Source organism: Anthonomus grandis, chromosome 13 (genome assembly GCF_022605725.1).
Source record: "Anthonomus grandis grandis chromosome 13, icAntGran1.3, whole genome shotgun sequence".
NCBI lineage: Eukaryota > Metazoa > Arthropoda > Insecta > Coleoptera > Curculionidae > Anthonomus > Anthonomus grandis.
In genome coordinates, this window is record NC_065558.1 from 1,491,511 (window position 1) to 1,506,501 (window position 14,991).

The following is a 14,991-nucleotide window of genomic DNA, read 5'->3' on the forward strand; positions in this document are numbered from 1 at the left end:
AGAAATAAGTGCACAATAAAAAAAAAATACAAACTTACCTATCAAAAAGTGCCCCTATAATGGTAAGTTGATAATCTGCAAGAGGTAGTCTTTCTGAAGATTGGATCAAATAGAGTGCGTGTGCGTTAAGAAGAGACAATTCAACCATGTGGAAAAATAGCTTTTTATACCATTTTGTGGTCTTTCTTACACATTCCGTGGAACTCAACATCATATCTGATCGATCTATTGCACCCATATTTTCGTTGTAATTTATAACAACCGCTGGTTTTTGGTCCTGAAATCTACTTTGTCTAACGTTACCATGCGATCTTTATGAAAAGTAGTCAGCATCATAATATCACACCTATACATTTCACGCAAAGCAGATTTTTGGCACAAATCGAGATAGATTCGCCTTTAGATAATTTTTGAGTTAAATTGGGCATCTCTTTACGATTAGCACAGACTGTCCCGCAGGAATTAGTCTTATATTTATGCAGGTATGTACACTGTGTCTCAATTTGGTTGTATTTGCAGGTTATCTCTGTTACTTTTAAAGATAAAGATGTGCGGTTTTCGCGAACCTGTGTCACTTTTTTGTAAAACTTTTATTGCCGCAAACAGAATTGAGATACCTTTTTTTGTTTCTGAGATACAGGGTGAAATTGAAAATTTTCACTTTTTGACGACTTGCTCTATCTCACGAACCATATAAGTTATAAAAAAAGTAAAAACTGCTATGGATAGATAATTTTAAATAAAATTCAGTGGCGTAGTCAAAAATTTTATTAAAGGCATTATTTAAGAGATATGACCCAAACTTGCATTTTTTTAAATGGAACGCCCTGTATTTTTTCATACCAATAAATTGCGCTATTTTTTCCGATTAAAATGATATATAACACTTGGTATCTTAAGTCATGATAAATGGCCAAAATATGCAAAAAAAAACAAATCATAGCGAAAGAAACATTAGTTGGCCATGAAACAGAAAAAATTGAAGTTGGCTGTTTAAAGATGTCAATCATACCGTGATAGAAGTTTTTATAACCATATAAAAACGTTTTAATTATATAATATTTAAAAGTCTTAGATACAAAAACTCTTGTTTTAAGCAATTTTATTAAAATAAAATATTGTAACAACTGAATAAATTTAACAAAGAACCTTAACAAGCTATTTTTTATTTATTAATTCTACAGTCCTATAAAAAAATTTGTAAAAACTAATTAAATTGCTCGAAATGGTTGCCATTTTCCTGAACGCATAATTGGCATAGAGTTGTTATTCTCCGCAAGGCATTTAAAATAATAAGCGGCCTTGCTTGCAAGGCTTCAAAGGCTTGAACTGTAGCATCCTGAAGTTCTTGCAAATTATGCACCACATTTAAATAAATTTTGTTTTTTAAGAAAGACCAGACAAAAAAGTCCAAAACAGAAAGATCCGGTGATCTAGCTGGCCACCTATTTGGAACGTGGGTACCAATCCATCGATCTTCGAATGTCTCGATTATAAATGGCCTTACTATTTGAGAATTATGAGCTGGCGCCCCATCTTGCTGAAAATATATGCTATTTAAAAATGCCAACGGTATCTCATCTAGAAGTTCTGGTAAAATCCGCTGCAATATTTCCAGATATCTGGCTGCTGTTAGAGTGTGTTCATAAAAAACATACTTTATTTTAGTGCCCAAAATAAATCATGATACACTAAATCCAAATCTGCCCTGTTGTTGGCGTTCCCGTAATAAGTATGGATTCTGAGTGTACCAATGCCTGTTATTATGACGGTTAAAAATTCCAGTGCAACTTATATATGCTTCATCGGACCATATAACTTTTCTGGCAAAATTTGGAACAATTCGAGTTTGCTCTAAAAACCAATTGCAAAAAACTATTCGCCTTTGCGCATCCCCGGGATGTAATTGTTGAACTATGTTAACTTTGTATGGTTTATATTTATATTTTTTTAATATTCGCTGTGTTTGACTCTTTGACACTCCTACATTAGTTTCAATATTTCGACAGGAATTTGAATGATTTGCCTCAACACTTGCTAAAACCGCAATTTCATTATTTTCCTGATTTTGCCTATGGTAATTTTTATTTCTTGGCTTTGTAAATGCTCCATTATTAATCAAACTCATTTTTATTCTCCGAAAAATAGACTTGTTTGGTTGACGCCTTTCAGGATATCTTATAAAAATTGTTTTAAGTATAATAGCAAATATTAGGTAACGACACTAACACATACCTGTTTAAATACAAATCGGATGCCCTGTCACTATTTTCTTGGCACTCAATAAAACAAGCTATCATGTCATATTTGTGACTGTTTTCAAAATTATTAGTCATTTTTAAAAATTACGCTCTATCCCTTAAGAAAAATACTAAAATATTTACTTAAAAACTTTCGTTCGAAATAAATAAATTCTAAACAATTATTGACAGCTTCATACTGACATCTTTAAACAGCCAACTTCAATTTTTTCTGTTTCATGGCCAACTAATGTTTTTTTCGCTATGATTTGTTTTTTTTTGCATATTTTGGCCATTTATCATGACTTAAGATACCAAGTGTTATATATCATTTTAATCGGAAAAAATAGCGCAATTTATTGGTATGAAAAAATACAGGGTGTTCCATTTAAAAAAATGCAAGTTTGGGTCATATCTCTTAAATAATGCCTTTAATAAAATTTTTGTTTACGCCTCTGAATTTTATTTAAAATTATCTATCCATAGCAGTTTTTACTTTTTTTATAACTTATATGGTTCGTGAGATAGAGCAAGTCGTCAAAAAGTGAAAATTTTCAATTTCACCCTGTATCTCAGAAACAAAAAAAGGTATCTCAATTCTGTTTGCGGCAATAAAAGTTTTACAAAAAAGTGACACAGGTTTGCGAAAACCGCACATCTCTATCTTTAAAAATAACAGAGATAACCTGCAAATACAACCAAATTGGGACACAGTGTACACAAAGTAAGGCTAGTGTAACAATTGTCTGTATACAGGTTATGGCCTTTATTCAAATACGGTTCCATAAGAGTTGCTACTACTGAGCCTGATATTCCAAGACCTTGGAACAGAGTTATCCTGTCTCGCAGTCACATATTAGAAAAAGTTTTATTCCAAAACGATGGCGTTTGGTCTTTATGTACTGTTTAAACCTCAAGCGCCCCTTGAAAAGAAGCATATCTTAAATAAGTGAACAAATATATACGGCAGTGGGTCCGCATGACCTGTCTTAGGTGACAACATTTTGCGGCTTTGGGAACAATTTTCGGAGATATTTCTACGGCATTAGGACACCAATGAATTTTAGACACTAAAATTTTATAAGCATATTTTCGGCTTTGGTAAATTGAGACCATAACACCTTGAACGTATATATACGGCGGCTGGGACTACAGACCCACTTTTTAAAAAACATATATATGCGGCGTTGGGACAGAAAGGGTTAAGCGTTTTTTTCAAATTTGTACAGAAACAAAAAATGTTTCTTAAAGCCTGAGAAATTGTCAATAAATCAAAAAAATTGATTAGATACAATTTTGAAAATTTGTACAAAAATTCCTTGGACAATTTAATTAAACACCTATTTGAGCGTTTTTTCAAAATTTGTACGAAATTTAGAAAAAAAAAATTGGAACAAAATACAAAAAATACAATTTTAGAAATATGTATCCATATTCTCTAGACGATTTGATTGAATACCTGTTTGAGCATTTTTCAACATTTATACTATATTTTAAGAAAAAAACATATTTTTGAAAAAATAATTTTTTTTTCTTAAAATTTGAATTGAAAATGTCCATTAGTCAAAAAGTTCATCAGATATAATTTTAAAAATGTGCACCCATATTCTTTGTACAATTTAATTTGACACCTATTTAAACGTTTTGCCAAATTTGTACTAGATTTTGATAAAAAAAAAATTTTAAAATAAAGAAAATCTCTTTTAAACTTTACAAAGTGTCGGTAACTCAAAATTAGATCAGATACAATTTTGAAAATTTGTACAGTGTGGTGCGATTCCGACTGTTTTAACAGAAAACTCGTATTTTTCGAACAGATAGAAAAAAAATGACTTAAGATGTCATGAGCTCAAATTTTGTAAAAAAAAAAATTAAAGTTATCAAAATTTTACTATGTCAAACTGTTTGGCTGCTAGGAGGCGTTTCTTGAATTTGGTCCATTTCGGTAATTAGCCATAACTTTTTTGTTATTAAAGATAATTGACTTCTGAAAACACTTTCACAAAGTACTTTTTAATGATAAATATTTTTATACAGGGTGTTTCATAAAGTTGATATTCCAAAACATTTTTTTTTCTAATGGAACACAATTATTTTTTTTATAAATTCTTAAAGCCCTTGAAATCCTCTTTTTAAAAATATATAACACCATATATCTTATTTTAGCTGTTTCCGATATTTCCGATATTACATTGTCATTCTTCCATTTTCCAAGTCTTTTAATTTTTATAGAAGTAGGCTATAGAAAAATTTACCTCACTTAGATTATAAACTTAATATTTTTCGACATATTATAAAGCAATTAACAATAATTTGCAGGCATATTTACAGAGTTTAATAAGAATTATAAACTAACATTGCAAACTAGAACCATTTTTCTCAAAGTAGGTGTTCGAACTGACCACCTCCTTCTCGAATACATAATAAACACCTTTTTCTAACTGATTTACAAGCGTTTATAAGCTCAAGAGGTCTAATAGCACGAAAAGCTTGCCTAGTGGCTACTTGCAACTCTTCCCGTGTTTCGATAGTTCTTCCTTTAAAAACTAAATCCTTCAATCTCCCCTATAAAAAAAAATCTAACGGCATTAGGTCGCAAGACCTAGCAGGTCACAATATAGGTCCCCTAGTACCAATCCAATGATCCCGAAATTCCTGATTTAAAAAATCAGACGTAATTCGTGCGTTGTGCGAAGGACAGCCCTTTTGCTGATAATACGTGTTTCGAACTCTCGCTTATGGTGCAACATATGTTTGTAAAATATTTACATAATCTTGGGCAGTTAAAATTTCATTAAAAAAATGAGGACCCAAAAATCTACCTCGACAAATTCCAACCCAAATATTGAAGCTCAGCCGTCCCTGTCTGTTCGCGCATACTACAACATGTGGGTTTTCTGTAGTCCAGTAATAGGAATTATAACTATTATGTATTCCTGAATTGTCTATTCGGCTTTCATCTGTCCAAATAATGTTATTATGGAAGTTCTCGTCCAATCTGCACTTATTGACATACCAATCACAAAATGCAATTCTTCTCTGAAAGTCGCCATCCTAAAGGTGACGAACTTTCCTAACCCTGTAGGGTTTAAATTTGTGCTTTTTAAGCGTTTTTAAAACTCTGGTTTTCTCAACACCTATTTCCTCTGCTACTGCTCGATGAAACTTGTTAGGATGATCTAAAACCTCACCTATTATATTAAGTTCCTGAATTTCAGCTTCAACATCAACAGGTCCTTGGCTTTTTAAAGGTTCCGTGCTTCACAAGATTTAATTTTAACACTGGAAATATTCTTTTATCTGGTTGACGACGTTTAGGAAGGGTATTTAAATATAATTCACTGACTGCCTCGGAATTTTCATTAGACAGAAAATAGCACTTTAACATGTCAACTTTTTCGTAATTTTCATAAATTTTTTTTTAAATTCTCTAAGTATTTGAGCACCAAATACAGCAAATTCAAATATGTTACTGACAGAAGAAATAAATAATTTTCTATCTGGCTGTCACATATGACATGTGCTGTTTTTTACCAAAGCCTACTTCTATAAAAATTAAAAGACTTGGAAAATGGAAAAACGACAATGTAATATCGGAAACAGGTAAAATGAGATATATGGTGTTATATATTTTTGAAAAGAGGATTTCAAGGGCTTTAAGAATTTATAAAAAAATAATATATGTTCTATAAGAAAAATTTTTTTTTGGAATATCAACTTTATGAAACACCCTGTATAAAAATATATAACATAAAAATATTTATCATTAAAAAGTACTTCGAGAAAGTGTTTTCAGAAGTCAATTATCTTTAATAGCAAAAAAGTTATGGCTAATTACCGAAATCGACCAAATTCAAGAAACGCCCCTAGCGGCCAAACAGTTTAACCTAGTAAAATTTTTTCCTAAAAATGTGACAAAATATTCATAATTTAATTATTGATCATATAGAATTTCGAAAATTTCTTCCCATATTCTCTGAATAATTTGGTTAATTTTTTTCTATTTAAGCGTTTTTCAAACTTTCTATTGGATTTTGAAAAAAAGAAATTTTTTTCTTAAAAATTAAAACATTTTCCATTATTATTTATATTTATTAATTTTTTAATTTAAATTTATCGTAACTGTTTGTCATTTTTAATTTTTTTTGCCTAATACGATTTGGAACGTACACGTTAAATATTTTTCTTCTTTCTTTTATTGTATTATTGATGTAGCATTGATGTTAATTAAATAAAGGTTATTATTTTTGTTATTATTAAAAAAATTGATCAGATATAATTTTTAAAATTTCTACACATATTCTCTGAAGTCTGAATTATTAATGCAGACACTTATTTCAGCGTTTTTTAAAATTTGTAGAAGATTTAAAAAAAAAATATTTAAAAAAAAATTTAAAAAATTTCTAAAAATTAAGAAATTATCCATGTCACAAAATTGATTAGATACAATTTTGAACATTTGTACACGTATTCACTGAAAAATTCGGTTAAATATATATTTAAAAGTTTTTAAAGCTGTGTACAAAACTTTGAAAAAAACAATTATTTAAAAAAAAAATTAAATTTTTACATCTATTTACGAGTTTTTCAAAATAGGTGCAAAATTTTGAGAAAAAAAAATTCTCTTTTTAAAATTTGAGAAATTGGCCAAAAGTCAAAAAAATTATCACATACAATTTTGAAAATTTGTTCACAAATTCCTCACAGTTTGATTAAACACCTATTTAAGCGTTTCTTTCAAAAACTTATATAAAATTCAGAAAAAAAAATGGGAATAAAAAAAAAATTTAAATTTAAAACTACTTATAAAATACAATACATTTTTAAAGTTAACTAAAATTATGATACATTCATCCACCCAGTATTTTCTTGATAAGTTTTATGATGTATTAGAGGTAAGTTGTATAAGATTGATTTTCGACCTCAAATGCTAAAGTAAAGTAATATTTTAGGCCTAATGACTCTTAATTAAATAAAGTTTATTTCATGACTCTAGCTTGGGTAGATCTAAAGTTATTAAGTAAAAACCTTGAGCCTGACGCAGCAAAGCCTTACTGACATTAAGCTAAATTCAAATGGTCATAACGTCTTACCTCTTAATATTATTAAAGAAAAAAAAAAGATTCTGTTAAATAATCACTCGCTCTTGAACTTTGGTTATTATAACCTACTTTCGTTAGAAGGAGTAACACCACTTACGGACGTTTGGAAAAATAGTTTTTTTTCTAAAAATTTGACAAAACGTCCATAATTTAAAAAATTGATTACATTTTGAAAATTTGTAAATGAAAAAAATATTTGTCAAATTCTGAAAAGTCCATACACATCTTTGTTCTTTTTTTAAATTGTTTTTGTCTCTTTTGCTATTATATTTCTTATAACAATAAAAATTCAAGCTGTTCAGGTGTTTGTCCCTTTGCCCTTTAACACTTACCGAAAGATCCGCTGGGAACCGTCTAAAACTATATAGCGAGAGTTTAAGTTAAATCCCTAGGTAGTCGGCCGTGCAAAATGGATTCTCCCACCCCAACAAATAAAGGAAAAAAAACCAACCCTTCAGCCCTTTTTTTGTCGAGTCTGCGTTTCTCACGCGAGCAGACACTTTTCGCAGATTTCCTAAATAACGCGATATATATATATATGTATATATATTTTAGTGCTGAGTCAGCTCGCAACTTTAAGTCGATAGTATAGCGGAAAATTTCTTTTTCAGGATATTTTATAAATTAGCAGACTTTATTTTCAAGTCTTGATGTCAATGATTTTAAACTGCCTCCTCACTTTTCACATATATTTCCAGATCGAAGTCCACTGTTTCCTCCTCACCGACATGCTACTGATCTGCAAACCGTCTACGAAAAAAGGTGGCGCCACCATGCGGGTGATCCGACAACCTTACTTAGTAGACCGACTGGTGGTTCAAGAGCTAAACAGAGAAACCCCCAGTTTAGCCGTAGTGTATCGGAACGAATTCGATATGGCTATAGCGGCGTTCATATTGCTGAGCAGTGACGCGAAAAAAATTAAGGTACATCCGATACACCATAAAGAGTCTACTGTACTGTAGTTTTACAGAAGAATTACCTTTAGGGCTGGAAGGATGGCATAGCGAAAGCGCAGCACCTCTACTCCCAAGCGAAACAAATGAACTCCATGGGAGACGAAAGTCTGGATGCCGACTACAGTTTTGATGGTAACTTGGAGAGTGATTATCACAGTTTACAGTTGGCTCCCAGGTCACCGCTGGCCACCTCTTCTAGGGCCAGCAGGGTGTCGAGCTTAGCTCACAGCCACAGGTGAGTTGTCTTAGTTAATTAGCTTTTTGCCCTTTTTAACAGTTTGTACTTTCTAAGTGGTTCGGTGGAAATGAACGATCAGTCATCGTTGGGCTCCGCCAAAGATCAATCGCGTGGAATTTCGATTGAAAACGAGAACCGAACGGGGTCGATATCGAGCGATGAGGGAGTGACCCCGTTGCCCTCGGATTCGAAGAGCCCCAGTCAAAAAAGTTTAAAAAACCGACTGTTCCATAAAACTCCCAACACCTTATCCGTTCAGCCTGTCAGTAGTTTAGGACAGAGTTTACCCAATTTGACGTTGGGCTCACCCAACGTCGGTGGCGGGTTAAGGTTAGATTTGCACCAAAACACTTTATCGGTAAGTCACTTTTGAAATAATAGACTTATTAAACTAATTAAGGTCCTCTCAGGTTCCGTCAAGTAAAAACAGCGGCAGTCAATTGTTGAGTCCGACCCACAGGGGCATCTCTTATCCACCCCCCAGTCCGACCAGGGGCAACCTGAGACGCAGCCTGGCCATATCGCAAAGCAGCAAAAATCCGCCCCTGATAAAAACCAGGCAAGTGAACTCGGCGTCCAGCGTCACTGGACAGAATCCACCGAGTTTCGATTTTGACGTGCCCGTCATTGCTGGTAAGCAGTTTTTCATTTTGGTTCGGTTATTCATGGTGTAACCTGCTCCTAAGATTAATAAAATCGGTCACTATTTAGGCCTTATAAAAAGCGTTTCTTTACGTTCATTATTAATGGATTTATTGGGGGCTTATGATATTTTGTTAACGTTTCCCGGTTTTCTTCCTTAATTTTATTTTTTTGCTCCTTACTTGATCGGGTTTTTTTGTCCTTTATTTTGCTAATTTTCTTTCAAGGTTAGGAATTATTCGTTGAATCTATTATTCCTAATCTAATTTTTGTGCCTTAGGTCAATTTTTCTTGGTTTTTCCTTTATATTCTATATTCGATATTAAATAAGTCGATTGGGATCAAGAATTTTTAAACAATTCTTTCAGTATTGCAATTTTTATTTATTTTGCGTTACTATCTATATTTAACTTTATTATAAGGCCTTTTAATGTTTATCTATTTAAAGAAATGTAAATTTTTTTAATTAAGTAAACATAAAATGAGCTTGATTGAGAAATGACTTGAAACTGCCTGCCTAGTTAAATGCCTGTTTTCATGCCAAAAAATGGGTCAAAAGTCCACATTTTGGGTTTCTACCGCATCTCATTCCTACATTATGCTCTTAATTGTCTTGGATTATTAATTTTCCTATGTAATTAGACTGTCTATAGGCGAGGGACAACATTTTATTACGATCGTTTAAGTTTCTTGGGTCTGAGAAGAGTTTTCAGGTCAAAAAAATGAGTCAAAAGTCCACTTTCTGGGTTTCTACCTCATCTCATTCCTTTATTACGACCTAAATTGGCTTGGAATGTTAATTTTCTTGTATAATTAGACTGTCTACAGATAAGAGACAACCTTTTATTGCGATCGTCCAAGTTTCTTGGGTCTGAGAAGAGTTTTCAGGTCAAAAAATGAGTCAAAAGTCCACTCTTAATTGTCTTGGAATGCCTATCTATATTTTCCTTTATTATAAGGCCTTTTAATGTTTATCTATTTAAAGAAATGTAAATTTTCTTAATTAGGTAAACATAAAATGAGCTTGATTGAGAAATGACTTGTAACTGCCTGGAAGATATACAAAAATTGACTCGGACATCAACTGCTTGAAATAAACCAAAAATAACCGTCTAATAGAAACCTTCTGGGAATGCCTAGGAGAATTAATTAATTACTTAAATTATATACTAACGAAAAGTTATCGTAAAGAATCCAAATAAATACCTGGAGGAGAGACGGAGTAAGAATTTCAGGTAGTAACAGCCTGGAAGAAAGAAATAAATTACTAACTGCATAAGAGAAACAACAATCAAATTTCTTAATTACTTAGGAATATGTCCAGTAACAATGTCAAATAAAAAAAATATTTTGAAAGCACCTTCAACTTTTTCGAAGAACTCATAAATAACTTCAATTACCAATAAACTATTTTAACTGCCTTAAAGGAGCTGAAAATGTTAATTAAACTTCAACATAAAAATAGATACAAGGAGATGACAAAACATAGTATATCAAGCGATATATATCGAGTATATTGATGTAGGTTTTGTTTTTTTTTTTTGTTTTTTAAGAAGTAATTAATTTTAAGGGCGGTTTGTTCCGAAATGAAAGCACTCCCAAATTCCTGAAAGTCAAAAGAAAATATTTACAGGAGCCAGGACGAAATCATTTAAAATGCCTGGAAAATATATAATATAGCCCTAAGAACCTGATAAAAGAATTACTGAATTTTCTGGAATAGAAAAATTGTCATTTCACAAACTTCAATTAGCAATAAACTAATTTTAACTGCCTTAAAGGTGCTAAGAATGTTAATTGAACTTTAACATAAAATTACATACAAGCAGGTAATTGACAAAACATTATGAAATATAAGATTAAACATCCCTGAGTATATTTAAATTGATCTGTTTTTTTTTTTTATTAAGCAGTAATTAATTGTAAGGGTGGTTTGTTCTGTAATGAAAGCACTATATGCTAAATATGCAATATCTATCTTAACGTATCTTAGATTTCTACTAAAATAAGATGCTTTTATGGCCAAACTCTCAGAAATGTCAGTCACGTAAATCACGTGAAGAACATGTTTTTACTACAATGAAAAGGTACAAAATTACTCAAGAAGATTAAAAAAATTATTTGAAATTTCTGGAATGGAAAAATGAATTCCAAATTCCTGAAAGTCATAAGAAAATAATTACAGGAGCCAGGAAAATGTTGTTGAAAATCTTGGATGATAGACAAAATTACGTCAATTGCCTGGAATAAAGCGAAAAACGATGTAAAATTTCTGGAAGAAGTAAAAATGTCTCAAAAAGCCTGAAAAATTATTAGAAAGGCTTGTAGTTGAACTAAAAATGCCTGAAATACTTACGAAATCATTTAAAATGCCTGGAAAATATAAAATATAGCCCTAAGAGCCTGATTAAAGGATATTTTAATTTTCTGGAAGAGAAAAATTGATCCCAAATTCTTGGAAGACTTAAGAAAATGACTCTTGAGGCTGGGAAAATATTAAAAATTCATTAAAAAAAATTTTTGTTCATTAGGGAATCGAATTCTCCTAAAAAACGTAAATAATCACTCTATCTATCTGGACTATAACTCACTCTAATATATCTGGAATACTAAAAATTGTTGCAAGAAGGCTTAAGAGTATCCAAAATTTATGAAAAAATTAGACCATGATTCTGGAAAATATAAAAACTAATTGAAATTCCTGGAACACAAAACCAAATTACGTGGAATGAAAGAAACGATAGATTAAGGTAAAATTACTAGAGTTTTTGATCGTATGTAAAAATATTTATCATAAAATTACTGGATTTTTTGTAAACGCTGTTTTTGTATTAAATATTTATTATTATACATATATATAATTATAATAAATTTAAATAATCAAAACCTTAAGGCGTATGGCTAAGAAAATTGGCATTTTATGATTCCAAGGTGTTAAAGTACACTTGTTATTATATTTTAGCTTAGCAGGATGTTTATGAAAAATTACTAAAACGCCTGGACTAAATTATGTGTCTCCTTCCAGGCACCTCTTTTAGTTCTTCTGTGGAAAATATTTTATTGCAGAATTCACGCTCATCGTCAACTTGTATAACATATTCATACAAAATCATTTTCTTTCAGTAAATAATTTACTTGTCAAATTCATTATTATAAATGTTCGTCAATGAATAGTTTGCTCTAATATCAGGGGTATTCTAGGAATAAAATATGACCTATGACATATTTTATTAAATTCGGAATCATCAATTTCTTGAAATCCGTGACTATTTAAACGTTTGCTATACTTTTGTCACAAATCGAAACTATATTATAAAGAAAAAATACAAACAATGTCATACTACCCAATAGTATAATTTTTTTTAAATACTATATTAGCAACCTGTTATATTATGAATGAGTTCCTATATTAGAAGATGTGGCTACATGTGCGAAGCACAAGGCCAAAAAAAAACAAAAAAAAATGAAGATTTTTCCAAATTCATATATTCTATGTCTGGAATGTAATGTATACAAATAATTGCAATATAACAAGAACATAGTTGTTCACCTGGAAAGCACCCTGTACTAAAGGAAATGCAAAAATTCTCTATTTCTCAGCAATTCATTACATATGCCTACATTGGAAAATAATGTTCCCTCTCTGCACTTTAAAGTCAAAAATTATCCTTGAAAAATCGTTCCACAACGAGCTAAATAATTCCATTTTCCTCTCGCTTCATATAGGTGAAAAGGTAAACAGTGCTTAAGTGAAAAAAAGCCCATGAATAAAATATAACCCGCAAAACCGTTTCTTGTACTCCCTACCCCAAGAAAAAAATAAAATGGAGGCCTCACAGTGACAATTACGAGGCTCAACCGTAAATTTACCACCCGAGTAACTGGCACGAAGTTGAAATTTATAACCGGTTTAACAACCGCTTTAAATGCGCCTGAAATATTTTATTAAGGAAGATTTAATGTGCCCCACATACGGTTTATCAGATTGCTATACAGGATGTCGCGTTGAATGCTGCTGAAAAAACCGCAAATTGGATAATATTTGAGACAATATCTCTGGAAACTGAATAATTTATTTCATTTATTAATTGAAAATAATCATTTGGACTTTTATGACCACAATATAATATTAAATTAGAAAAATAAGCTGAAAACACGTTTTTTTCATATCACAGACCCCTGGACTATAAAATATGTTGCTGTATCTTTCTCCCTTCCAATGTCAAGGCATTCTGTGATAAGGTTATCTTTGTTTACTTTAATAGTCTAGGCGTATTGTGAATAAATTATTTTATTTATTAATTGAAAATGATCACTTGGACTTTTATGAGCACAATATAATATTAAATTAGAAAAATAAGCTGAAAAACACGTTTTTTCATATCACAGACCCCTGGACTATAAAATATGTTGCTGTGTCTTTCTCGCGCCCAATGTCAAGGCATTCTGTGATAAGGTTGTCCTTGTTTACTTTAATACTCCAGACATATTGTGAATAATTTATTTTATTTATCAATGGAAAATGATCATTGGACTTTTATGAGCACAATATAATATTAAATTAGAAAAATAAGCCGAAAAACACGCTTTTTTATGTCACAGACCCCTGGACTATAAAATATGTTGCTGTATCTTTCTCCCTTTTAATATCAAAGCATTCTGTGATAAGGTTGTCTTTGTTTACTTTAATAGTCTAGGCGTATTGCGAATAAATTATTTTATTTATCAATTGAAAATGACCATTTGGACTTTTACGACCACACTTTTACTAAATTGACAAAATAAGCTGAAAAACACGTTTTTTTATGTCTCAGACCCCTGGACTATAAAATATGTTGCTGTATCTTTCTCCCTCCCAATGTCAAGGCATTTTGTGATAAGGTTGCCTTTGTTTACTTTAATAGTCCAGGCGTATTGTGAATAAATTATTTTATTTATGAATTGAAAATTATCACTTGTACTTTAATGACCACAATATAATATTAAATTAGAAAAATAAGCTGAAAACACGTTTTTTCATATCACAGACCCCTGGACTATAAAATATGTTGCTGTATCTTTATCCCTCCCAGTGATAAGTTTGTCTTTATTTGCTATAATGGTCGAGGCGTATTATAGAAAAACCATTTTTTTAAGAGCATTTATTTATATTGACGCCCGCACTATCATAAGAAGCATTTTTAAGTGGCAATCCCTGGATCTTGCCTTCCGTCTTATCAGATGCTCAAACTACGCATAGATGATAGTCCGGGCGTTTATGAACTTAAACTGTCATATGGTATACTCGACTTGTTTAAAATTGTTTTTAAAACCGCCTCCTTTTTTTTTTAAGATTCTATTTAGGAGCAGATTACATTTTGTTTTTGTTTTGTAAAATAATTGTTGTCTATATTTATGTCCCTTTTCTCCCACCACCCTCACCCAACTCACTATAGAAGAAGAGCCAACGTAAACATTTCAGTGTCCCGTGAGTCTTTTCTTAAACGCCTCATAGATGTTTTATTTTTTTTAATATATATTTATAATGGAGTTTTGCCTTATGTAGCTTTTATATACTTTTTTCTTAATTTAAACACTTATTTTTAGCTTTGCAGCAGTATACACTTGTACCCCCCTGCTAGCTTAGCAAGTCGATGCTTGGGTATAGCCCAGACAGCACAAACAAATTGCATGCATATGCCCAGAATATCGAATTGGCATATTCGTATGTGCCAGGAATATCTTTTTATTTTCTACAATATATACTAGGCATTTATACAGGGGGTCACTTTGAAAAGTATCAATGTGAATAACATGTGCAAAATATAAGA

At 31.3% G+C, this 14,991-nt stretch overlaps 1 protein-coding gene across 2 annotated transcripts in view; it reads left to right on the top strand.

Moving 5' to 3' along the window:
- Positions 1-14,991, top strand: part of LOC126744299 (pleckstrin homology domain-containing family G member 5) — a 171,620-nt gene that overhangs the window by 143,963 nt on the left and 12,666 nt on the right. For both annotated transcript variants that reach the window (XM_050451681.1, XM_050451680.1), the window contains 4 exons: positions 8,041-8,268; positions 8,331-8,536; positions 8,594-8,897; positions 8,950-9,172. In XM_050451681.1, the coding sequence (XP_050307638.1) occupies positions 8,041-8,268; positions 8,331-8,536; positions 8,594-8,897; positions 8,950-9,172 (961 nt within the window). The remainder of the gene's footprint in view (positions 1-8,040; positions 8,269-8,330; positions 8,537-8,593; positions 8,898-8,949; positions 9,173-14,991) is intronic.